Below are 26,713 nucleotides of genomic sequence, written 5' to 3' on the forward strand. Positions count from 1 at the left end.
ATGCTATAGGCTATAGGCTATATATATATATACACTATATATATAGGCTATAGGCTATATATATATATACACTATATATATATATATATATATATATATATATATACATGATGCGAGAAGCAGTTGGTCCCCAGCTTTTCACATGATCTAATCTGGCCCCTAATCAAAAGTATGGACACCCCTGCCTAAAGGCCAGATTAGATCATGTTAAAATACCTTCCCCCCCCCCCCCCCCCAGGTATTTTTCACATTATCTAATCTAGCCTAAAGGTGACTACGGTAGTTTGCATGCCTGTGAGGTTGTGAAATGTGTGTGACAAAAAAAAGAGCGCCACCTATAGTCTCTGATCACTGTTATAGCCTATTTTCAGATATCTTTACACACACACACACACACACACACACACACACACACACACACACACACACACACACACAGAGAGAGTGTGAGTTCTGTCCACAGCTGCTGCTGCGTCGCACCTCCTTCCCAGGGAACACTATTGATCTCCCCGCAAATTAGCATAGGAGGAGAACACCAAACTGGTCTGAGATCAGCGTCTAGCCTCCTCTGCCTCTGCATCGTTGGCAATGCGTCTTCGTGGCTGCCTGGAACGCATGCGCAATGTGTGGTGTTGCAACACCGACTGCGAAGATGTCGTCAGGAATCCCCATCTGGGGAAAATACACATTTGTAACCTTGAATGAGGAAAGGCGTGGAAACTACGCGTGTGTTGTGCGAGATTCGGGAGCGCTTATGAATGGATTACAGCAGAGGAAGGTCGAGATATAGCATAATCGATCATATCTGAAGCGATGGGCGTCACGTGGTCAGGGCTGGACCAATCGAAACAATCCAAATCCAACGGAAAGTATGCTCTTTGTTCGGGTATTTTGCCAACTTTAGCCCTACATTTGAGCACATTTCTTCGTGAAATAGCGCCGTATGGACACGGGGACGATGTTTTGCGAGAAAGGACGCATCATGGATATGTTTTATTGCCTATTTTTGCGGAATGCCACGTGTTCAAGTTTCTATAAACAGCGTGCCTAGGGCTTATTTCATCACATGACTTCCCCTCCCCCACCCTGTGCAATGACTGGGGAAGAAGGCGGACATGTTTGAGGGAAATGTGTTGGTTAAAAAGTATCGAGGTGGAAGACAAGAAGACTATTGAAGAAAGGTTTCGCATTATTTTTGGGATTTACCAATCGAGATTTGTATTTATTTGAATACAAGTTTTTTTTTATGTCATACTTAATTTGGACCTTTTTCCCCTTTTTTGAACATTTAACTTATTTAAACAATCGCATTGTTTTGTGTTTTCACAGCCTTAAGTTGTCCAAATTTGCTTAGTGATGTTTTCTATTTGAGTGATCTTGTGTTACTTTATTTGAGTGACATTGTATAGGGAACCTGTAACCTTGGTGTGGGGGATGGGCGCCTGTGGTTAGGTAACCATTTTACATGGTTGAATTTGTAGAGTGCTTATAGTCGAGGCTTTGTTGAATGTAAGTAATTAGTAGCCTAATTTCAGATATTTATTTGAATGTGATCAGATTTTTTTTAAACTTCAGTTATAGTTTAGGGTTTTTGTCCTATTGATCTTAAATCTGCATAGGGCTTGGCTGGGTATGGTATTCATGACTTTACTGAAGGCCCATTTCAGATTATTTGGATTGTAACTTAATCTTTTGTGTGTGTGTGTGTGTGTGTGTGTGTGTGTGGTTGGATAGTGTCCTTATGTGATCAAATGTGTGTGAGGTCAGTGGGGAAACTGCTGTGTCATTCAGTGGAGGACAAGTTAGGCTACTTGTTGTGACCCAGCTAGGTAGTCTTTCTCATTGTTTAGCAAAGTAAGTGGAAGTCATCAACCTTCGGTTTTACAGTTTATGTACAATTGTATCACTTTGGGTTTGAGTTGAGCATAGTAGTAGGCTACTTTGCGGTTTGAGGCATGAAGGCCTTTCTTGACTGTGTATTCACTTTGTTTTGAGTGCACTTCTTAATTGCGTTTGAGCGACTGGTTCTCAATCAACTGTGTTTATAGGCGAGATGTACAGCATGTGCTTCGCGTTGTTTAATGTATAGCGTTGGTAATTGTAAATAATTCGATTTTAATACACAGGGACATTGTGCTTCAAGATGGCGACTGTGCGCCGCCTCGGAGAGACAGAAATGCGGATATTCTGGACTGGTGAGAGAGAGAGAGAGAGACGCTCCTCCTGCTTCGAGGGAAGAATGCGCGTGATCTGGCGAAAGGAGTCGGACCAATGAGCTTCTCTGCATTCACCCTGGAAGCCCGCGTTAGACCCTCATTGACCAATCCCAGGCGCTGCTTTGCCCACGTTGACGTAATGTAATGCGATAAGGAGGAGGGTGGTATCGGAGCTGCCGGGAGGATTATGCCGAGTAGCCAGTTACAAACTGCATCTCTGTAACACTAGGTATGTCGGGCCAATAGTATAGCGCCGTCTCCTTGACGGACAGCGTGCATTTGCGAATGGGCTGGCCCGAAAAAGTCTCGGTGTCGTGTCGTCGTCGAGGGGTGTGGTGACTTTGACGGACACGGTAAGCAGCCAATAAGAATAGAGTGGGCGTATACTTCTCAGAGTGGCCTAGCCAATCGAGTGAATGGTTGGTCTATAAAGCAACGGGTGTAGGCGCACCGTCGCCATTTCAACGAAGCCGTGTAGACTTCCGCTGTGGAGGGGACAGGAGAGCACGGACGAGCAGAGTCGGATCCTGATTTTCAGCCTAGCTCAAAACAGAATCCGGATCCATCCTGATGGATATGGCTCTAAACCCGCCCTTTGACAGGTATCTACCGGTAACACTGACTCTCAGCCTTCCATCGGAGGGAATATTGTAACGATGTGTGGCCTAATTTGATCAGAAAATTGTTATCTACAGCCCGTGTTTGCTGTAATAACGCTAACGTACACCGGGCGGAATATAGAAATGGACTATGGGGGTTGCAGAAGGAAGACGTGTGTTCAGTCGTTGCTGGATTAGAACCGAAGCGACCTTGTTTCTGGGGACATAACAACAAATAGGTATTTGTGGTTTGCAACTAGCTGCGGCTATTCGCACTACGTTACACCGGCGCCATCTTCGGAGCTGCCGCTGGCCGCTCTTCTTCCACTGCCTGGCAGTTGGTGCTAACATGGCTAGCATTAGCTTCACGTTAGCCAGCGCAGCGCAGCGCAGCAGTCACTCGGCCTCTTTTTTGTGAGGCATTGTTTATATTCTTGTATCGTTTCTCTGGCTTGTTCAGGACCTGATATAATTTGCCTGACACTCGTTGGGGGGCTGCAGGGATCTGTTACGGATACTAATTCATCATGTAAGTTTGGCGGCTGACAGCAAGCATTGGACGCTTTTGACAAACGAGACCTGTGTTTAGTGTGGATTAAACTTGTGTCTGATAAAATGGCAGGCGAGTGCGGTCACACCGGTGTTCCTGCTTGTGTATACCGTTTGTTATTGTAGCCATTAGCTATGTTAGCCATGTGTGATGTAAGAGGCTGTGTTCCCCGGGTTGGCCACATTGTAGTCTCCAGAATTCGACTCATTGCTTTCTAATCCGGTTTCAATGTTGTGTTGGTTGCAATATCGGTTGCTGTCTTGAGTTTAGCAGGGCTCGGCATTAATCAATTAAAGATTATTCAGTGTATTTATTAGTATTGCCAGACTGACGTGGGCTGGCCATGATTTTGCTGGGGATCGTTTCAGTCAGTTGCTTGGTAACGTCAGCTGAAATAAATGTCAACTCAAATTTAGCTGGCACCTCTCAATTTTTCTTTTTTCTTTTATTTTAAACCAGTAAAATAAGTTTGATAAGGTACTTTGTCTAATGCCTGAATTTAGTTAATTTTACCTTAATTTCTTCTTGATCATGAATTGGTCACTCATAATTTATTACCTGCTCCCATTTTGTTAACTTTACTTACAGCTAACATAGTATACTATTGATTTCATTTTTAAAATAGTATTGTGAATGTTTTATGTACATGAATACCTTTCCTTTTTTTATAATAAAGTACATTAACTGTCCAATGTGTTTCCAAAAGTTGTATCATTCAAAACGTTTTGCTTACACTGAATATAATTAGCTACTTCCTTACTTTGTCAACCTTGTTTGTCAACTTTGAGCAATGGAGTTTTGCTTGTATTGTGCATTTGAAATTTGTGGAAAAAGAAAGAAAATGTAATAGATCAGGGGTTGTTGTTAAAAAAATATTGTTATGTCAATTACATTACAGCAGCTTGGTTTATTGTAAAACTACGGTTTTGGCCATCTACAGTGCTAGGACCCGAGTTACAGGTAGGATGGACTAGCTTGCAGTGAAATTCCCCCACGAGGCCCCCTGTTCCTGTTTCACTGCCTGATGCAAACACACTTGACTCCCACTTGCATCGACTGCTTCAAGGCCAGTGGTTTGAAGGGGTCTCTCTCTCTTAGTTCAGGGCCCTCACAATAACGTGCAGGTGTGAACACGACTATAAAAGACACTTTGCTGTTAAATGGCAAGTGTGAGATTTACTCAGATTGCCATGTTTGCCAACAGTCAGGTGACATGCAATTAACATAGCATCTCAGAATGTGACTGTTGATCAGATCAATCTTAAATTTTCAACAAGTCCAGTATCTCTGGCCTTTATGGAAAATGTATAGAATGTGATGCACCAAGGGTTTACCTTCAATTCCCTTGTTTACCTTTTGGACATGGGAGCAGGGTTTGTTTTCATAGTGTTTTTGTGTCAGTAGACCAGCGGAGACGGGTTATGGTAAGTTCATACTGTTCTGTTAAGGTCTGAAGGGCAGTGTTGGACTGCGTTATGGGACAACACAATACATTTTAAATGTCCTATATTATTTTTAGCCTAGTAAAACATTTTTTTTTAAAATAAATGGCAGAGAATTCTAGATTCAGATGGTCCACACCCCTCCTCCGGTTGGTAGTTGATGGATTAACTTATACTGTAAGTATAGTGTGTCACCGACTCACCATGCAAGGTGGAACTGTTCCTGCACCGATCAGAACGAGCATTTGTTGCACTGGGTGAATAAAAGTGACCGATTTAAAAGTAACAGTCTGATATTTTACAGTGCACTATCCATCTGTCATTAAAAGCTAGCTTTAGTCAAGTGTGTTTTTAAGGGAGTAGCAGAGTTGACCAGAATCCATGAGTGAAAGCCAGTGCGATCGTTATGGCTGGTAATTGGGCCAGGCAGGCTTGAACGATAGTTCAAATGTTCTGCTCAGGGCGACTGGTGTAGACTTGACATGCTTGCTCAGGGCGACTGGTGTAGACTTGACATGCTGAGAAGCTGTGAGTGTATAGGATTAATATAGACCTAACCAGTCTGTTGCCGTAATTGGCTGCCTACGCTTGATGGTGTGTGACTGTTCCACTCTACTGAATACAGCCCTTGTGTTGTGTTGACACTTGACAGGGGGTAGGCCAGGTCTTGTTTCCATGGTTATACCAGCCTACTGTCCAACGGTGCTGTGTTATTAGCGTTGTAGCCAGAGCCACTCTGGCGACATGAGCGCTACAATCCGTGCAGGTGTTGTTTGTTGCCCTGCTGTAGAAATGCATTTCCCAGGTGGCCTTGCAGATTTGTAGGCAGGATTAAGATTACACGTTGCTGTGGTAACGGTTGCTGAATACGATTATGTACCCCCCCCCCCCCCCCCCAGTAAAACAACAGAATGGTAAGTCAGGTCACATAGTACTTTACACGTAGCGGTGGCGTGGGTCTTCGGGCAGAAAGCTATTTTTGTCGGCCTATAATGGCTGAATTAATCGCACAATATTTAGATTTTTTTAATAGAATAAAATGTCAGAAAATTTTCTGGTTGATATTAAGGTTGTCAAACATCAACAACAGCCAAATTTGCTTCGGGGTTTTAATTATTCCCTCTTGTGTTTGTTTCCATTTGTCAGTATCAGGAAGTAACCCTGTGAGAGACCTCCGTGGGGAGGGAGGGGCATGTTATCAGGGGCATTAAAACACATGGCAAGCCAACTGGAACTGAGAGGTCATTGGGTTGTTATGATACCATGGTGCAAACTCTAGTCTGCCGCTCTGAACCAGCGCAGCCACACTCAGGGCCACAGTACCACTAGCCGCTCCTGACTCAGGCATTCCTCTACAGAGAGAGAGGTCCTCTCGCGCTCCATTGGGAGACTATCTCTGCAGTCTACAGGTTGCAGTGGCTGGTAAACTGCCACTTTTACTGTTAACTGGCCGTGTGGATTTTTACAACACTGCAGGACCTTTGCTTCACATGACTATAGGGGTCATCAGCCTGGTAGGATGGCTGCTAGACTAAACTAGACGAGCACAGACTCTGTGCAAACATTAGAGCTTGCTTTAGCTTGTCTGCTCTTTTTACGTAGAAATACTCCAGTCATTGCTGTTGCATGGCAGCTGAAACCCCGCCCACAAACCTCTGGGAGAGCAGAGGTCTGATGTGGGGTGGGGGTGGGGTTGTTCTGCCTGTGTCATCAGGAGAGAGAGAGGAGGCGGCAGCATAGACCCTTTTCACAGGGGCCATTTGTGTTGAAAAGGCAGTGTAAACACAGGTGCAAGCAAAACGGTAACGAGGGTTTCCAACTTACAATCATGGAAGTTGGAAACCCTCATTAGTGGTTTTGCTTGCACTGCCTTTTCGACACAAAATGCCCCCCGTGAAAAGGGTCTATTCTTCTCCACAGTTTGTGGGGGCTCTGATCTAACAGAAGTGCATGCTAACTCAGGCTGATGAGTGCTCACTACGTCATGTGTGGAGCGTGTGCGGCCGACACAAGCAGCTCTGCGTGCCAAAGTGGAGGGGATTTAGGCTTTTGAGTGTGGTAGGATGAGCAGGATAGGATTAAGCTAATTTATTTGATAGGATAAAATACAACATAGCACACAGCATTATAGTAATCAGGATGACAGACACAAATGCAATCATAACATATTAATCCCAGGATTTGTTGGGCTGGCAGGAGCAGGCAAAAATATCACTGTTTATACAGAGCTATGCTGAATCAAAACAGTATCTGTCTATGTTCATATGTGTAATTGTCTGTAGAGAATGTCAGGGTTCCCATTATGGTCATGAAATTCCTGGGAAAGTTATGCAATTAGACCCCCCCTTCCCCAGGCCTGGAAAAGGTTTGGAATAAAGTGTGTTTTGGAAAAGTTTGGGAGTTTACAGTGTTTTTGGCTATTGTTAAAAATATGTTTATGAAAATCCCAAATTATGTCTTAACGTTACGTGAAATATGTTTCGTATTACTAATTTAAAATCTAGACCTGCACGGCACATGTTGACACAGTATCATGTGATATTCATAGTATTCCCAGCATCATCATCATTAAAATTGCTGGTGTGTTAGTCACGATTTGTGACATCAGTGATGTCAAAAATCAGTAAATTGTGATGTCATCAGTGATGTCATATAAATCAGTGAATTGTGACGTCACCAATGATGTCATCAATGATCTCACTTGAGCAATTGTGATGTCATCAGTGATGTCATAAATCCTTCCTGGCCGAAGCTATACAAGTGGTGGTAGAAGTAGTTTGTCCGGACTCTCCACCCTAGCAAATGAGCGCTAGTGTTTGAAAAGGGCTTTGGGGTGAAGGGCATGGTGCTACCATCTAAATTGTACGTACTTAAAGGTCACGAATGCTCTGGGTCCTTGAAAAGTCATGGAGAAGTTTGGTATTTTGTAATGATTTGTGTAAATGTTGTAAGAGACACCAGGATAAGTTGATGGTAGTGCTAGATATAAGAGATTCCTCTCGCAGCATGTGTTGCATTGCATGCAACAAAACTTCTTGAACTTCTGATCAGTTCTGTCTCTGCTCTCTGCAGCTCCCTGGTTGGGGTGGAGATTGGCTTGACGGGCGTCTCGGCGATGGACCAGGGTCCCGGCACGGCGGGGAAACGCATCCGCAAACCCTCGCTGCTCTACGAGGGCTTTGAGAGCCCGGGGATGCCCCCCCACGGCCACACGGGGATGCCCCCCCACGGCCACATGAACCTCTCGGGACCCCTACAGCCGCCGGTGAGGGACCTCGGCCGACAGGGGAGGATGACCAACCAGCTCCAGTTCCTCCAGAAAGCCTTGCTCAAGTCGCTGTGGAGGCACCACTTCGCCTGGCCCTTCCACGAACCCGTAGACGCTGCCAAGCTCAATCTGCCTGTGAGTGTCGCTACCCAGCTGGACCAATCACCTGCATCCATTTTCTTGGTGTTCAAAGGATATTTTAACCCAACAACGACCAATCACCACTGGTTAATGGCCTAATATATATTTCAACCCAGAAGCTAATTAGCTCTTAGTTAAAAAATAAAATAAAATAAAAAAATCTGTCACCTCACCTCAGAAATAGTGTTTCTAGAATAAACTTCCTGCTTTCTAGAAACAATCCTGCGCCTCAATTAAACAATATACTGTAGAGATGGTTTTAACTTGACAACAAAAAACATTCTAAATAGAAACCCCAGCTCACTTCCTGTTGCAGTGTTTGCTATTGACAGAAAAGAAGGAAAGAACACTAGAGTGGAGTAGTGATCATTCTGTGAAAAACATCTATACTAGATGCCACCCAATTCAACTTGACTCAATCACGGTAAGAGGAGAGACCACATGAGTAATTTTTAAGACCAGAGGTTCTCAAATGTTTTTCAGCCAAGGACCCCTTACAAGATAAAATATCCCGGGGACCCCCCCATTCTGATTTGTGATTTTGGGCTAAGCTTAATTGTTTCCACGGGAACGTGCTTGACTTTTAAATTGATAGGTTTGTTAGATTAGAATGTAATCCAGGTGCCATTTTAGATTTAAAGCATCACATATTTTCGTTGAACTATAAAGCTTTTGCAAAAAAAAAAAAAAAAACGTTTTTATTTAGATTTTCCCGAAAACTTTTCGTGGACCCCCTGGCAAAGTGCCACGGGCCCCTGGGGGTCCCCGGACCCCCATTTGAGAACCACTGGTTAAGACGGGACTGAGTTTTTACCCCAACGGCTAAGCTAATTCTGTCAGTGTAGCTGCTACAGCTAAAAAGAGATGGACTCATCTGGACACCCCGGGAGAACTGGAAAGGACTAGAGGCCGAACGATGCGTCGCCTCACGTCTGCTCTGTCGGGGCCAAAAAGTTGCATTTGAACGCACCGCAAACACGACAGCCAATGGGCAACTGGCACGTACAGAACGCACCTGCGTGAGACCTGACGCATGAAACAACCAGCGTTTGCCGACCATCACTTAAACCGTTTTGTAATATCGCTACTTCTAATCGAGACGATGCCTGATAAAAAGTGTCTTTCAAGATTCAAGATTCAATCAGTTTATTGCCCTGTCAACAAAGTTGATAGGAATTTGTCTTGGTTCGCTCTCAGACAAAAAAGACAAGACAGTGCAGCAGCACACCATATACAAACAATAACGCAAGAACAAAATAACATTCAGGAACAGTATCCAGCAGCATTGTATTCAGCAGAAGTGCATACAGTTTTAAGTGCTAGAGGTCAGACATAATCAATGAATCGGTGCAAGTTCAGATGTCTAATGGCTTGGAGGTAGGTGCTATCTCTGAAGCGAGATGTTTTACTCTTGATGCTTCTGTATCTCCTGCCTGATGGGAGGAGATTAAAGAGGTAGTGTGCCGGATGAGAGTTGTCTGCTATGATTTGTTTAGCCTTCCTGATTATTCTTGTGGAAAAGAGTGATGTAAGTGAGTCGTCTAAACCTGCTAGGGGTCGTGTTGGAGAGGTTGCTTCACACCCGAACTTTTAAGGAAGAAGTTAGGAATAGCTAGGAAATCGCTAAAGCATAGTATCGCAATATTTTTTGGGCAATATATTGTATCGAATGCCAAGTAGTGTGATATTTTATTATACAAAATGTCAAGTGCATGCAACATTTATGATGGTTTTTATGACCGTGTCGGTCCGTCTGTCTGCTTGACAAATCCCACTTTGATGCAATAAAAATGATTGAAGTGAGATGAACAGGCTGGAAACTTTATCTTGTTAGATAAAACATGCTGACAAAGTTTTGTCCTTTTGCGGACATCATTTGCAGTTGAAAAAAGGTAATAAATCACAATATATCGCAATGCTCAATTTATCGCAGTACTAGCATATCGCAATACTATTGTCTCGTGACTTGTCGTGATAATATCGTATCGTGCATCTGGTGATTCCCAACCCTAGGAATAGCCGGTGCAGCTCTGTCCTGATGCATACAGTTACATCAATGAATCGCAGTCAGGCTTTCGTAGAGATTGCAGCCATTACGGACTGTCTTTGAAGTGTTCTCTAACCCGGTTTAAAATAATGTAATTTCCCTTCCAATTCAGCTTTGCTCTTAATAAAGTAAAAAGTACCGTAAATGAAAAGATATGAAATGACCGGTTTGTCCCCCTGTTCCTACAAATAAAACAATAGACTTTCAGCATTTTGGATTTGTTTGTGTTTGCCTCATTTATTTTTCTGACGTTCCCATTTTGGGTTTTCCTGCCTTAATTCATGCCCTCTTACCAATTAAATTAAAATTAAATTAAATCACCGGAACATGTCATCTACTCAGTGGCCAACAGAAGACTGTGGTTTCATGCATGCAGAAAAGACCTGTTTGCATGTTCCATTCTAAAAGTCTACTTGGCCACTGTTTCCTACCCTGAGAATGTCTCTGTCTCCCCGCAGGACCATCATAGGATCATACCTGAGAATGTCTCTGTCTCCCTGCAGGACTATCATAAGATCATACCTGAGAATGTCTCTGTCTCTCTGCAGGACTATCATAAGATCATACCTGAGAATGTCTCTGTCTCCCTGCAGGACTAAGATCATACCTGAGAATGTCTCTGTCTCTCTGCAGGACTAACATAAGATCATACCTGAGAATGTCTCTGTCTCTCTGCAGGACTATCATAAGATCATACCTGAGAATGTCTCTGTCTCTCTGCAGGACTATCATAAGATCATACCTGAGAATGTCTCTGTCTCTCTGCAGGACCATCATAAGATCATACCTGAGAATGTCTCTGTCTCTCTGCAGGACTATCATAAGATCATACCTGAGAATGTCTCTGTCTCTCTGCAGGACTATCATAAGATCATACCTGAGAATGTCTCTGTCTCTCTGCAGGACTATCATAAGATCATACCTGAGAATGTCTCTGTCTCTCTGCAGGACTATCATAAGATCATACCTGAGAATGTCTCTGTCTCTCTGCAGGACTATCATAAGATCATACCTGAGAATGTCTGTCTCTCTGCAGGACTATCATAAGATCATACCTGAGAATGTCTCTAGTCTCCCTGCAGGACTAAGATCATACCTGCGAATGTCTCTGTCTCTCTGCAGGACTATCATAAGATCATACCTGAGAATGTCTCTGTCTCCCTGCAGGACCATCATAAGATCATACCTGAGAATGTCTGTCTCCCTGCAGGACTATCATAAGATCATACCTGAGAATGGCTCTGTCTCCCCGCAGGTCCATCATAAGATCATACCTGAGAATGTCTCTGTCTCCCTGCAGGACTATCACAAGATCATCAAACAGCCAATGGACATGGGGACCATTAAGAGGAGGCTAGAGAATAACTACTACCGCAGTGCCAGCGAGTGCATGCAGGACTTCAACACCATGTTCACCAACTGCTACATCTACAACAAGGTAAGACTGAAGGCAAGAAGGTCCCGCGTTCGATTCCCGTCTGGGACACCGAGGGTGTGTCCTAGGGCTGTCAATATTGGCCCAAAATCATATTTGAATATTTCCTCTAATATTTCGAATATTCTTTTAATTTTTATATTCGAATATATATTAGAATATAGAATATTCTTTGACAGCCCTAGTGTGTGTCCCCATTCCCATGTCCTCCGTACCTACAGCCCAGGTGGGGTCATCAAAAAGGGCCTTTCTGTGTGGAGTTTGCATGCTCCTCCCCTGGGGTTTCCTCCAGATAGGAACCCCCCACTAAAAAAAACATGCAAAAAAAAAACACTGTCGCGCGCTTGAGTGAAGAAGGCATTGCTCACCAACTGCTATGTCCTTTAGTAAGGTAAGAGGTTGTGCGCATGTGTCTGAGAGAGTGACCGAGAGCCTGAGACAACTTGGCAAGATAGTGTTTCATGCCAGCTGCCACTGGTAGCCTGGACATGTGGCAAACATGCTGCTTTTTGTATTCACAACACGGCCTGATATCACTCATATCCCCGGGGGAATCATTTCATGCCTGTGGCAGCTGTTTTTCCATCGTATCAACGTTTCACTTTTAGATGTTGTAACAAACGCTAATCTGTCCCTTTGTGAGACGTAAACACGAATATGAGACACGGCTGTAGAGATCCACATCATTTAATGCCACCGTTTTATTCTAACTCACTGAAAATGAATCAATTGCTGTTATGTTGATAACCGATATTTACCGATGTCGATACGATCTGTATAAAAACACATTTCTATGATGATCAAATTTTGTACATACTGAAAAACACATCACTGTGTGAAATTGAAAAGGTAACGCGTTTCTTTATTAACTCATTGAATGCCATGGACGTCCTTCGACGTCCAATTAAATAGTGACGTAGAGTGCCACGGACGTCCTTCGACGTCCAATGCGTTTTTTGACGGTGGGACGTCGATCAAAGCCTTCCGCAGCTCCTGTACAACTATAGTAGCTATTGGAGGTGTATAACCTATTTTACGGACTCATTAGGTGGCGACAGTGCTTGCTCGGTGCAGTCCAGATTAGAGACAGGTCCGAGAAACAGCCTAAAAGCCGTGGATCAAAGACAAACCGATGCATGCTCCCAGAGCCATTTGCTCTGTCGCGGGAGCTGACATTGGCTCCGAACAGGAGTCAATCCGCGCTCACAACTGAGCCCCTCTGTCCCTGTCTGTCTGTCTGTCTGTCTGTATAGTTTCTCCACCCGATTAGCAGCCAGGAAAGCAGCCCCTGACGCCAAACCATTCAGCAATCCGGGTTGGCTCTTCCCTGCTGTGGCGCTGAGAGCCGACAGCAGCACACAAACGCAGCACTCCGAAAATATAATGGTTGCGTGAGGCTGTGTGCAGTGTGGGGAGGAGTTTACGGGGGGAGGGGGGGAGGGGGGTGGTGCACGCAGGGCATCACACAACAACTACGTCACTACATCAGAAAATATTATCTTCAGACTCAGTGAATGTGCTTGAAATGCTGCATTTCACAAAAGGCGGATTATCTCAGCTAATAATTTGAAAAGCCTGAAAACGCTGAAAACAACCTATCTTCTCCGGCTCATAACTAAAGAACGGAAAATGGTATCAATAAACTTTTTTTTGCTGATGATACAATAGAGCCAGCTCGTTCTTGTGCGTGTTCGGTGTTTACATAGTAATATCACACAATATTCTGTGGGCCTCGAGAAATCACTGAAAACGCTCTGAAAACTCTGGCACTGGGAGCATCCGTTCTCCAAAAGTGGCTGGCACTCAATGAGTTAACAAAACATTTGGAAGAGACCATAAATGATAGATTTACTGCATCGTTTCCTCTCAAAGTGAAAATGTTGGCTGATACCGAGAACCGATATTAACATTGCAACCATCGGGCCGATGCGTAAAAAAATGACTATCGGCCGATACCGATTTCATTGCCGATATATCGTGCCTCCATAATGTGATCCATTGGGTGTTGGCGGGGTGTTTTAAAATGTGTGTAGAAATATGTGCCATGTGTGATGAGTTGACTTTCATGGCATTTTGAGCGTTCAACTTTCAACGGCTTTTTGTCCTGACTCCTCCCCCTCCGCAGCCTACAGACGACATCGTGCTGATGGCCCAGTCTCTGGAGAAGGCCTTCCTGCAGAAAGTGGCTCAGATGCCCCAGGAGGAGATCGAGCTGCCCCCTCCGCCTCCGCGGAGCAAACAGGGCAAGTCTGGGAAGAAAGGCCGGGGCAGTACAGGTGAGCAGGCCACGCAGCCGGACACAGACCACCATGCAGCTGTGTTCCATAATCACAATACATACGTGTATTGGACAGTATGTGTGTTGGTAGGCATTGTCTACAATGTTGCAGAGTACAAACAAATACACATATATTATTATCTGTTTTAAAGAAAAAAAAGACGACCTTGGCCTACTTGTTAGACAAAACACCACTCCCTGTCACAAATGTGTTGCCATGGTATCATATTCACATTTCTCTCACTCTCCTCCCTCCCTCCTGCCAGTCTCTGGAGGAGTGACGACAGCCCACCAGGTCCCGGCTGTCTCCCAGTCTGCGTACTCCCCTCCCACCCCGGAGACCCCAGACTCCCTCCTGTCGGCCCCCCCACAGACGCTCCTCAGCAAGAGCCTGCTCCCCAGCCTGCCCACTGCACACAGCAGCCTGCTCTCCAGCCTGCCCACTGCACACAGCAGCCCTGCTGTCATGACTCCCCTTCCCACACAGCCCACTGCAAAGGTAATAGCAGGGCTCTGCCAAGGTGCTAGAAGTGCTTGGATTTTGAAGGGTGGGGGGAATCAAGTTCTGGAATACCTTGAATATATCCCCCTTTTTAAACAAGTTGTTTAAAAGTCCTTGAATTTCACATGAATCACATAGCGCTGTCTGTCTGTCAGTGACGTCACATCTTATATTTTGACCAAAGTTGGTATTAAAAATACAAAAGGTGCTTACTGAGGTTTGAGCATCTGTTCAAAGTCGAAGCAATCTTTAGACAAATATTTTCCCGTCCCATTCACAAGATTGATAGTAGAATTAACTTGTTAAAGACAAAATGTAATATAACGCAAATTCGATGCCCCTTTTGGGCCACATTTATATTTGAAAATCAATTATTTGATTTGCGTAAAGTCCTTGAAAATGGAAAAAAAAGTTTTGTTTTGTACCGTCTGTATGAACCCTGTAATAGTTGACAGAGTTCCTGTGGAGGTCTGAAAAAACACAGAAGTTGAATTTTGATTTGTCCAAGTTTTTTTTAATCTAGACAGAAGGTGTGTTAAAGTACAGTATGTGATAAGCAATGTTTTCTGAAACAAACATAATGCCTACATTATTTCATGCAGTTGTAGACTCAAGTCATTCATCTCTTTTGTTGTGAAGAATAGTCGTCAGTTCTCGAGCGATAAGGTACAGGGATTTCCAAAGTGAGTCCTAGGGACCAACAGGGGTCCTTGAGGGCGTTTCAGCAGGTCCCCAGCTGAATGAGGAAGAGTTCCACCGTCTCTGCTGTTATCACTCCACCTACAATATAGTAGACAGTTTGGATTCTGTAGTAGAAAGTTATCTGAGCACAAAAATCTTTTCAGGTGGAGTACTTTGGTCAGAACCAAAGTTTTAGGTCTAATACACAATGTCAGATCATTGTCATGAAAATTAAAATGGCATTTAATTTGCCTTCCACAGCATACATCAGTTAGGACGATGTAAAAATTGATTTTCACTTTAACTAGGGTAAATACGATACGGTTCTCTCTCGTGTCTCCGGGCTGCTGCTTCCTCGGCCCTCCTCCCCGCTGTAAAGTCTCTCAGAAGGCCGTGGCTAGTGGCTACTAAAGACAGCAGCGCGACAAACTTATTTCAACACGAGATGAGAAACGCACACTCACACTTGACGAACACAGACAGGACGGTGAAACGTTGCCTTTAGGGCACATTGTGCACACAACAAAACAACACGTGGGACCACTTGAGTATAGTTTACACAGCATCTGACTATAACGGCAGCCCGACACACCCTGTTTGTCTGAATTTCCTCCTACTGCTGTCACGGTTACCCGCATACCCGTGTCAAGAGACTGCAGACAGGAAGTTGGGTTGTTCTGCCTTCAGAGTAAAAGCATAAATTGTTTCACTTATGAGAAGACTTTTTTTTTTAGCTGTGCAGGGCCGTAAATGGTTAGAGAAGTATCATGGTATTAAAAAAAATCGAGTCGAAATCGAAAATTTAATTGTGTGAGAAAAAAATCTGAGATTTTATTTTTAGGCCAAATCGAACAGGAAACCGCTACCAATTTAATACCGGTGCCAATCCCTAATCAAAGCCCATGGACTAAGCGTGTCCCTGCTCCTTTCTCCCTCTCTCTCTCCTACCACAGAAAAAGGGTGTGAAGCGGAAAGCGGACACCACCACCCCCACCACCATGTCCATGCCCATCATGGGCACCATGGGTGTCGGCGGCATCGGCTTGGGGATGGGCGTGGGTCACGACTCCCCGCTGACCCTCACCTCTCTGGGGGTGGACCACAGCGCCGGCCTGGGGATGAACCAGGGCCTCGGCTCCGGGCTGGGCATGAACCAGGGCCTGGGGATGGGCCAGGGCATGGGGATGGGCATGGGCATGGGCATGGGGATGGGCCGCGGAGGGGGCATGATGGGTGCCAAAACGCCAATGGGGGGTAGGAGGGTGGTGAGCGGGCGCCCCATCAAGCCTCCTAAGAAGGACTTACCAGATTCCATGCTGCCGCAGACCGTGAGACGCAGCAAGCTGAGCCCGCAGCTGCGCTACTGCAACGGCGTGCTGAAGGAGCTGCTGTCCAAGAAGCACGCAGCGTACGCCTGGCCCTTCTACAAGCCCGTCGACGCCTCCATGCTCGGCCTACACGACTACCACGACATCATCAAGCAGCCCATGGACCTCAGCTCCATCAAGGTACGGCATCATTAGGCCAGTGGTTCTCAAATGGGGGTCCGGGGATCCCCAGGGGTCCGTGGCACTTTGCCAGGGGGTCCGCAAAAAGTTTTCAGGAAAATAAAGATCAAACTTTTTTTTTTTTTTTGAAAAAGCTTCATAGTTCATAGTTCAACGGAAATATTTGATGCTTTAAATCTAAAATGTGTCATGGATTACATTCTAATCTAACAAACCAATCAATTTAAAAGTCAAATCTGTTACCGTGGAAACAATTAAGCTTAGCCCAAAATCACAAATCAGAATGAGGGGGTCCCCGGTATATTTCCTATCTTGTAACGGGTCCTTGGCTGAAAAATCATTTGAGAACCTCTGCATTAAGCAGCCCATGGAGCTCAGCTCCATCACGGTACAGGTCGTGGACAAATACACACAAGTGCAGCAGTGGGAAAGAATGTGAAGATAGCTTCAAGTCATGAAGCTAGTCTTTTAAGTTATTCCCTCTGGCTGCTACAAAAACAAGATTTGATGTGTTTTGCAAGTAATTGGAAATTGGACCCCCAAAAAAAGGTCTGGGGAAAAAGTCAAATTTGAAGCATTAAAATATATCTGTGATTCCTGCCTTACACAGTGGCAGAGTAGATTAATTTGGAGAGTTTGTTAGCAAGTCTCTCAAATCTCTTCTTGTCTGCAGAGGAAGATGGATGGCAGAGAGTACCGTGAGGCCCAGCAGTTCTCTGCAGACGTCAGACTGATGTTCTCCAACTGCTACAAGTACAACCCCCCTGATCATGATGTGGTGGGCATGGCCAGGAAACTACAGGTAACTCTTTTCCCATTGGATAGGATTGATTTCTTTTTTTATATACAGTATATGATATACTGTACGTAAAAAAGTAATCTATCATATCCAACTCACAGTTTTGCTATTGGTTTCTCCTCATTCCCCAAAATCACCATGCTGTTGTTCCCACCCGCCCGTTCCCTCTTTACAGGATGTCTTTGAGTTCTGCTTCGCTAAGATGCCAGACGAGCCTCCGGCGCCCCCCAGCTCCTCCTCTTCCTCCTCCTCCTCCTCTTCCTCGTCAGAGAGCGAGGTCAGCAGCGAGAGCGAGGAGAGCGAGAGCAGCCCCAGCTCCGACTCTGAGGAGGAGAGGGCCAACCGACTGGCAGAGCTCCAGGAACAGGTGCGTACACGGCAGTGTACACACACACACACACACAGACAGACACACACACATACACACAAACACACACACACACAGACACACACGATTCAGATGGGCACACTCATATTCACGCACATTCTAAATTTCCCCCAGCTGACTTCCTGTTGCAGTGTTTGCTGGTACAATAACTGACAGGATATACGCTAGGTTTCAAACGGTTCCCTAGCAACGCAACAAAACTGTCTCTATCAGGGCAGGGAACTTTTTCATCAGCAAATAGCCCCAGATTGAGTTTCCCATGCAGTCACCTGAACACTATTGCCTGATTGCCATCATTGCCTGCACTAGTGTGCAGTGTGTGTGAAGTCATAACCCGAAGCATTCATTTTTCTATCTCTTTTTTTCTACCTCTCTCTCTCTGCCTCCCTCCAGCTGAAAGCCGTACACGAGCAGCTCACCGCCCTCTCCCAGGGTCCCATCATCAAGCCCAAGAAGAAGAAAGACAAGAAGGACAAGAAGAAGAAGAAGAAGCCAGAGAAAGAGAAGCACCGGAGGATAGAGGAGGAGCCGGTGCCGATCCGGCCGCCCAAGGCCCCCAAAATCACCAAGACGCCCAAAGCCAAGAGCAACAAGGCAGCGGGGATGCCTCCCGTACAGGGCAAGAAGACACAGGGCAGGAAGAACAACAAGAGCAAGTGAGTGCTGACACCTGCTGGACACAGGTGGAATTACTGCTATACGCATACTAGTAGTGTTATGTTATATGCAGACCAGTAGTTCCCAAATGCTGTGACTTGAGGCAAGTCCGGGAGTGCCTTGGGATTTTGTGACAACCATACATTATTATTGCAAATATAGCCTAAAACTATACAAAAAGTGGGTGTGTTGCTGCTTTGATGTAGTAATTTTACAAAGTTTAAAATTAATTCCTAAATTATTTTGTTGAATATTTCATGAGTAATATAGTAGTTTGTCCAATTGTATTTTGAATTAGTAAATCAAAGTTTAGAGTGGTAAGAGTGATAACATGCTATAGATGCTATTTTGCACAGATAATATAGGCGTGCCTTGACATTGTCTTTCCCTTTGTCTTTGGCTTTGCCTGGTCTTTTCTAGACCAGGGGTTTTCAAAGTGGGGGCCTCAGCAAATTAATGGAAGTGCTTAAAATAATCTTTATGGGGAAGGAAATGATTCAGTTACTACAGTATAATTAATAAAGAATATTTTTTAAATTCTATTTTATAATTATATTTAGTGTAGTCTTAACAAATATAATTGAATCCTTTCCGTCCACATAAAAATCATATTTGCCATGCCCAATTGTCATCACATTCATTGTAATTTCCCCCTGGTGTGGGTAATACAGTAGTCTGACTCTGGGACAATGTTTATAATATAAAACAGAAAAGAAAATAGTTGAGATACAAATGCATTTAGGTTATTAAAAAGTAAGGGAATATTCTGAGGTTGTATGGATGTGAATTTTTGACATTTTCAATACTATTGTCAGTGGGTTTTTGAAGACATCTTGCAAAGGGGGCCTTGGCATGGAATAGCTTGGGAAGCCCTGATCTAGACCATGTGGAGGTTACTTTGATCATCTTGACTCCAGTGGAAATGAATCCAAACAAACTCCGTCTTGACAAACATCTTTTAAAACAGAATTGGTCTGGGATGCGTGATAGAAAACCAAGCAAAGAGACGAGAGAGGAAAAGATTGTTGTCATGTGAGTCCAGTTTTCCCCGGACAGAGCGCTGCTCACTGCTGTTTAGAAGACAATTTGAACTTAAGATTCAAATCGTCACGTCTTATGGGTCATAGCCAACATCAGAATTGAATTTGGCCAATATATAGTGAGTCTACACAGCATCTCAATTAGCTGGGAGGGGATGTTTTTTCTTTTGACACTTTACTTTGTGATTAAGCTGATAAGTACAGCTTCAAGTTACAAATAGCAATTTGAGATTTTGGATATCTTAAAAAAACAAACAGGTATTCTTCTTGTAACAGTCTCTTCCTCCATCCCCTTGCCCCCCTTACCCCCCCCCCCCCCCCCCCCCTCTCTTTCCCTCAGATCCAAAAAGGGCACAGTGATGCTGAACATGCAGCGCGTGGACCCCGCCGCCATGCTGCCTCACTACGACTCGGACGAGGAGGAGGAGACGGCGCCCATGTCGTACGACGAGAAGCGGCAGCTCAGCCTGGACATCAACAAGCTGCCGGGCGAGAAGCTGGGCCGCGTGGTCTACATCATCCAGGCCCGCGAGCCCTCGCTCCGCGACACCAACCCCGAGGAGATCGAGATCGACTTCGAGACGCTGAAGCCGTCCACGCTGCGCGAGCTGGAGAGATACGTCATGACGTGTCTGAGGAAGAAACCCCGCAACGGTACGTGTGATCGGACGTAGGAGGACTTTGCCGCACAAAATCCTCCTCGTGCAAGTAACAAGTCACAGTAAAGAAGATGCTAAATTGTAGCTGTGATGCATTCAGGTACCTCTGTATGGTACGTGTGATTGGACGAACGCTCTTGTTCGTCCAATCAGGAAAAAAAAACATTTGATGCCTACAATAGGCCATGCAGCGGCTGAATCTGCCTTCGTTCTGGATTTACAACGGTTAGTTTAAAAGATCGTACACGAGTTTCGGGAGACGGCGAGTCGCGCTGCACGGATCTCATTTGCATAAATTGGACGCAAGCTCAACTTTATGCAAAGGAGGAGTGGTCTCTCGAAACACCCCGCCTCCCTCCACGTTGAATTACGGCAACATTTTCTTGTTTAAAAAATACATCGATGAGAAAATCAGCTTTCTTCATCATTTCTCTCCGACAGCAGCAGTATGTCATATGCTGGACACTACCGTACTATGAATGTATACATCTTAAGCCAAAGTTGATGATGCATTTAGAACTTTGCAACACAAAATCCTCCTCATGCAAGTAACAAGTCACAGTAAAGATGTTAAATTGTAGCTGTGATGCATTCAGGTACCTCTGTGTAACCCAGGTCCTCTGTTCTCTGTGCATGTAGCTGTGAGGCATTCAGGTACCTCTGTGTAACCCAGGTCCTCTGTTCTCTGTGCATGTAGCGAGTAAGAAGGGCGGCGCTGGCAAGTCGCGTGAAGAGCTAGCTCTGGAGAAGCAGCTGGAGTTGGAGAGAAGGCTGCTCGACGTCAGCGGACAGCTCAACTCGGGAAAGAAGCCGACTAAAGCCAAACGTAAGTCATCCGTGCTGTCGTCTATACAGTGTTATGGACCCTACGCAATCACTCCATCAACATGTTGATATGCAGTAGGCCAGATCACTCCATCAACATGTTGATATGCAGTAGGCCAGATCACTCCATCAACATGTTGATATGCAGTAGGCCAGATCACTCCATCAACATGTTGATATGCAGTAGGCCAGATCACTCCATCAACATGTTGATATGCAGTAGGCCAGATCACTCCATCAACATGTTGATATGCAGTAGGCCAGATCACTCCATCAACATGTTGATATGCAGTAGGTCAGATCACTCCATCAACATGTTGATATGCAGTAGGCCAGGGGTTTTCAAAGTCTGAGACTGTGGGCCTCCCTCCAGACAAAGCTTGGAAAAAGGTCCCCATCTCGCTCAATTCCTGGATGTCTATGGAATCATGATCCCATCATAGACACTCAACAATTGTGCCAAGATAGCCGGACATTCCTGTTTCACATCCTTCAGACTCCACCAAATATATAATAAAAAAGGTCGGTCTGAAGACATTTATTATTAGTTTATTATTTATTCTATGTGATCTCCTTTTGATAACTTAATGTAATAACTAAAATTTTTCGAGCCTCTGGGCCGATACCCTAGTATGTGGCTAAACTTTTTTGGTTGTGGGCCGCATACAGAAAAATATAAGGAGACGCGGGCCAAACAATATTAAGCACGGCAGTACAGAAAACCCTTGTGCCATCAAAAATTTTATTTCTACCTAAATAAATATATGACACATAGTTTATTGATGTGCTCACCTATTACAATGGGTATTTCTGTACGTTTTCACATTTTCTTTTCCTGTGCCAACAGGTTGACAGAGATAATTTAACATAACATTAGTATTAAACATTCATTCAGTATTAAAAAAATAAAAATAAATAGACCAGGTCAGGGTACTCAAGTATAACCCATTTTCAATGGTTTTAAATTGAAAAAACGAAATGGGGGGGAATTCGTTTTTTCGTTTTCGTTTTCCGTTTTAAACTTTAAAACAGAAAAACGGAAAACGTTTTTAGCAAAAAACAGGCAGCGGGCCGCAGTTGGCCCGCAGGCCGTAGTTTGGCCACCCCTGCCCTAGTATCTCATAAGATACTATAGATTTTGCCTCAATTTGCAAACAAGTCATTAAACATAGAAATATATTGTTTTTCTCAAATGCAATCGAGTTAATCTGCATAGATCCCATTGATTTGGGCTTTTCTTCATTGTAGCTGCTGTCTGTGCGCTGTGTCTGTGTTGATGATCTGCTTTCGTTTTCTCCAGCAGAGAAGCCCACGGCGACGGAGGCTCACGCCCAGCCTTCGCGCCTCAGCGCCAGCAGCTCCTCCTCGGACTCCTCCTCCTCCTCCTCTTCGTCCTCGTCCTCCGACACAAGCGAATCGGACTCCGGCTGAGACGAGGGGAGGAGGAGGGGTTTCCTGACTCGACGGGTCAAGTGTGTCGGCACCCTGGAAGCACGGATTCCCACCGAGTGGACTGAACTGTAGTGAGCTATACTGACGACGGGGCGGGTCAGACCAGGCCCACAGCTAGCTGGTCCGACTCGGCAGCGTGAAGCAGACAGATGGCGCTCTCCCTGCGCTCGGCCTGCTCATCCATTCCTGTCTCTGGACGCAGAAAGAACCAGGATGGATGGATGGATGGAGAGAGAGAGAGAGAGAGAGAGACATTGAAAAGTCCTCTCGTTCTCTGGAGAAGCTGGACTTGTCGGGCAGAGCGAGGGATGCTCCATCTCCTGCCAGTGAAGAAGACGATGGAGGGATATGGGTGCTAGAGCCAGAACGGGTCTTATTTCTGGACATGTTTTCCCTTCTTACCGTGCCCCCTTGTCTTTACGCTGTATAGATGATTTGTACAGTTAAATAAATATCTATTTTTCTTTTATAAAGAAGCATTTTAAGGAGCTAATTTATTCCCTCGTTCTGGGAAAGTTGAACTGGCGTGGGCGGACTTGTGTTTTAGTTCTCGTTTCTTTCTTTTTACAACGAGGGTGGAGAGGGAAACGGGTGTGTGTGTTTCTGTCTGTCTTTTGTGTGTGTGTGTCTGTGATGATATGTGTGTTATGTATGTCTGAGTGAATGCGTTTGCATGTGTGTGTGTGTGTGTGTGTCTGTAATGATATGTGTGTTATGTATGTCTGAGTGAATGCGTTTGCATGTGTGTGTGTCTGTGATATGTGTGTTATGTATGTCTGAGTGAATGCGTTTGCATGTGTGTGTGTGCGCGCGTGTGTGAGCAACCCGTCCTCACTCCCAACCACATTTGGTCAAGAACCGTTGCCGTCATTTGCCGCTGAGGCAGGTCGCCCCCTCCTGTCAGACATGGGCGTTGCGGGCGAGTCGACCGCTGGAGGCCTCCTAACGGCGACCTCCAGCGGTCTCGAACGTAACCAGAGTGATGTTTAATCATGTCAGTCGCCCCAGGGAGAAGGGGTGGAAGTAGCTGTGAGTATAGAGGAGTCCTGACCAAACGTCCGTTTGTGACACTTTGGCAGTGAGTGTTTGTTGGTGTGTTTGTGACAGGTTGACAGTGAGTGTGTGTTAAGTGTGTTTGTGACAGGTTGACAGTGAGTGTGTGTTTGTGACAGGTTGACAGTGAGTGTGTGTTAGTGTGTGTGTGAGTGAGATCCAGCACCACAAGTGCAGCCTTGTGAAGTTCCTCATTAGTCTTGACGCAGGCGTTGAAAAGCAGTCTGCATACAGAAGCACCTTGGCTCAGTAGAATACAGAACACACGCAATACAGAGGAGCTGGCAAACATCCCTGTTGTACATCTGCATACTTGTGTACTACAATGTACTACTTAAACTGCATCCTTGTGTACTCATGTACTTCTCTGAAAGGGTTTGGCCACTGTACAGAAGTGTGACATAGTTATTTAGGTGGAATATATTTCTGTTCTTATGTTGGCCGTTTCTTTTTCGCCCTGACCTTTTCTACTTCTCTGTAAAAAAAAAAAACGTGTGTTGCTTTTTTCTTCTCCTTGTGACCAATCTGCTAATAAATTGTGAGGACGCGTCTTGTCCACTCACCCGTGCCCAAACACCACCTTGGTTCTTTTGATTTCTTTTGTGGTTGGTTCAAGTTTTGGTTTTGTACGTTAGTCTCACAAGCAATATTTGATACGAGTCTTTTAACGTTGAAACAAAACAAAGTTTTGTTGGTTCTTACATTTTGAGCTTTTATTGAACTTTAAACCGTGTAGTAGGTGATGGCTTGGTTTCCTGTGGGGCCAACATGACTTCTGAACGGCGTCGTTGTGTTGCCATAGCAAATGATGGCAAACAACCTTTTCTTCAAACAATTTGGCCTTTGACAACTATGGCAGCTGCAAGTTGATCTCAGTTTTAATGAATTGAGTCTTGTTTGAGAGTAAGTTTATCTCTGTTTTAATTGAGTCTTGTTTAAGAGTTAAGTTTCCTTGTTTGTTGTGGGATGATCCTAAAGTAACACCAGGTTGGGAGGTTATCAGCAGGAACATTTGGCTGTGGCTCGTTAACTTCTCTGTTATAAAAGCCACTTTGGCAGATAATATGCCCGTCTTTCTAACAAAACAAAAAGTAAGTTGGCTGGTGAAATAATTTAAATATTTTAAATTTGGGTTCCTCCAGCCTCTTTGAGCAGAATGATCTTTTCCTGCCCTGAGTAACAATGATGCACTGTTTGTTTTGGCGGTACTACTAAACTAAGTTTGTGTGTATCTAGTTTTTCTTTGTTTTAGCATTCATGGCTTGAGATTGGGTTGTTTGTGTGTGAAATGAGAGAGTATTTATTGAGGAGGAATTGGAATGGAGATCAAACTGATCATCTGCTTTGAAGAAATCTGTACAGATTGAGCAGTCAGGATGCTAGAAGTGTACATATTTTACAGTCTTCACATTCGGAGCATGTTTTCTTTTCTTTTTTCTTTTTCTTTCAGTAACTTAGTGGAGACTTTTCTTACCCAGCTGAGATTTTCTTTATTCTAAGACAGAATACTCTGTCAGAGAACTGTCAGTCTTACTTTTCTGAAGTTTGTCAGAAATGGAAATGCCTCTGTACTTGACTCCACCATTCTCCTGAACACCTGTACATAAATAAACTGAGAAACGTTCATCTTTTTCACCGACTGGCTGTCTGGCTTTTTATTTTGCATTTAGAGATTGTACATTTTTGACATATATTCAGAGATCTAGACTGCAAATGAAATGACAGGAGTGTCAATCCATGTGTCATGTCAATCCAAATGTGACTAATGAAAACAATTGCTCTATTCTGACGGAAACGCACACTCGTGGGAAACTGAAGTTGTCCGTTGACAAACTGGGAACCTGTTTGAGTCTCTAGATTTGAGACTTTTTCTCCATTTTGATACAGGCCTAGTGTTTTGATAATTAACTGTCTTAATATAAAGTATTCTGTGAACAGATAAACAGATAGGACCCAAGAAAGCTGTTAGGTCGAGTCTAGAGGAACCAGTGATGTTGAATGTTAAAATATTCTGGCTGCTGATGAGTTAACACACCCACTGTAACTACTACCTCCTGGCTGGTCTGTCGGCTGTTGTTTCTCTCTCTCTGAGGAAGTGATTGATACAAGTTGGACTACTGCAGTGATTTTGGACAGTTGACATGATTATGGTTGATACAGGAACATGATCCTGTAGCACCTGTAACTGTTTTTTGACGTAGTTTTTTCTGCCAATCACATACATGCATTTTCCAACGTGGTCCCCAACAACCAATCACAGCACCAATTTCGGGCATTTAACTCTTGCAGGTTCTTATTTAAATAGTCGGCACCAGCCAGAGAGAGAGAGAGCAAACAACGAACGAACAAACAAAGCAAACTACTGACTGACAACCCAGTGTGGAGCACGTTTCTCAGAGAGGTTAGCAAATCCTACAAGCTAAAAGACAAAACATTGCATTCACTTGTGGATTTAATCCCACGTGGTCACTGAGCGCCATCTGCTGGCCGTAAGGTGTCTGGGCATACTGGAGGGTGCTGCTTTGCCGGGCTGCAGAGTTGTCCATGGTGACTGGCCCTGAATGTGGCCAGTTCAGGTAGGCTACTGAGCGATGCTGCTCCAGTCTGCTGTGGAAGCAGGGCTGTCATATACACACAGTGTGTGTGTGTGTGTGTGTGTGTGTGTGTGTGTGTGTGTGTGTGTGTGTGTGTGTGTGTGTGTGTGTGTGTGTACTCTGTAGTGTCTGTAGGATCATATTTAGGTGATTTTAAAAACTTCCCCAATACGATTACTTCAGACTTTTTTCTCTCATTTATAACACTAGGTATCTTGCGCGCTATGCACGTTCGATTCCTATGCGGATTCCTAGGCTCGCCCGCTGCGCGGTCTCACCCTGGCTGCTCCTTGATGGTATACTTCAGGTATGCTGGATCACCTGTCCTGGAGCTGGCAACATATAGCTGTCCATGGCTGAAGACGGGGGTCTGAAGCCAGACTCCCACTTCTTTCAGTGTCTGCCCCTGGGACTTGATTTTACTCTTATGACATCACTGATGACATCATCAGGGGGACATTATTACGTCACTGATGACATCATCACTGGGACCTTTGTGTGTGTGTGTGTGTGTGTGTGTGTGTGTGTGTGTGTGTGTGTGTGTGTGTGTGTGTGTGTGTGTGTGTGTGTGTGTGTGTG

The 26,713-nt window shown here is 44.6% G+C and overlaps 1 protein-coding gene across 2 annotated transcripts; it reads left to right on the top strand.

Annotated features, from left to right (window-relative positions):
- Nucleotides 1-624: 624 nt before the first annotated feature.
- LOC310784614 (bromodomain-containing protein 2-like) lies at nt 625-25,170 on the top strand. Of its 2 annotated transcripts, none has more exons than XM_083645608.1 (12): nt 625-2,818; nt 7,880-8,210; nt 11,564-11,701; nt 13,824-13,974; nt 14,243-14,475; nt 16,113-16,667; nt 17,341-17,469; nt 17,642-17,833; nt 18,248-18,510; nt 19,892-20,205; nt 20,908-21,036; nt 22,336-25,170. In XM_083645608.1, exons 1-12 carry the CDS (start codon nt 2,787-2,789, stop codon nt 22,464-22,466), a joined length of 2,598 nt encoding a protein of 865 aa, XP_083501734.1. In that variant the 5' UTR covers nt 625-2,786; the 3' UTR covers nt 22,467-25,170. The 2 variants fall into 2 exon arrangements, with proteins under 2 accessions (XP_083501734.1, XP_083501735.1); XM_083645609.1 differs by having other exon boundaries at nt 22,339-25,170.
- The last annotated feature ends 1,543 nt before the right edge of the window (nt 25,171-26,713 follow it).

This window comes from Poromitra crassiceps, assembly GCF_964638095.1.
Source record: "Poromitra crassiceps genome assembly, chromosome: 11".
NCBI classification, from domain to species: domain Eukaryota; kingdom Metazoa; phylum Chordata; class Actinopteri; order Beryciformes; family Melamphaidae; genus Poromitra; species Poromitra crassiceps.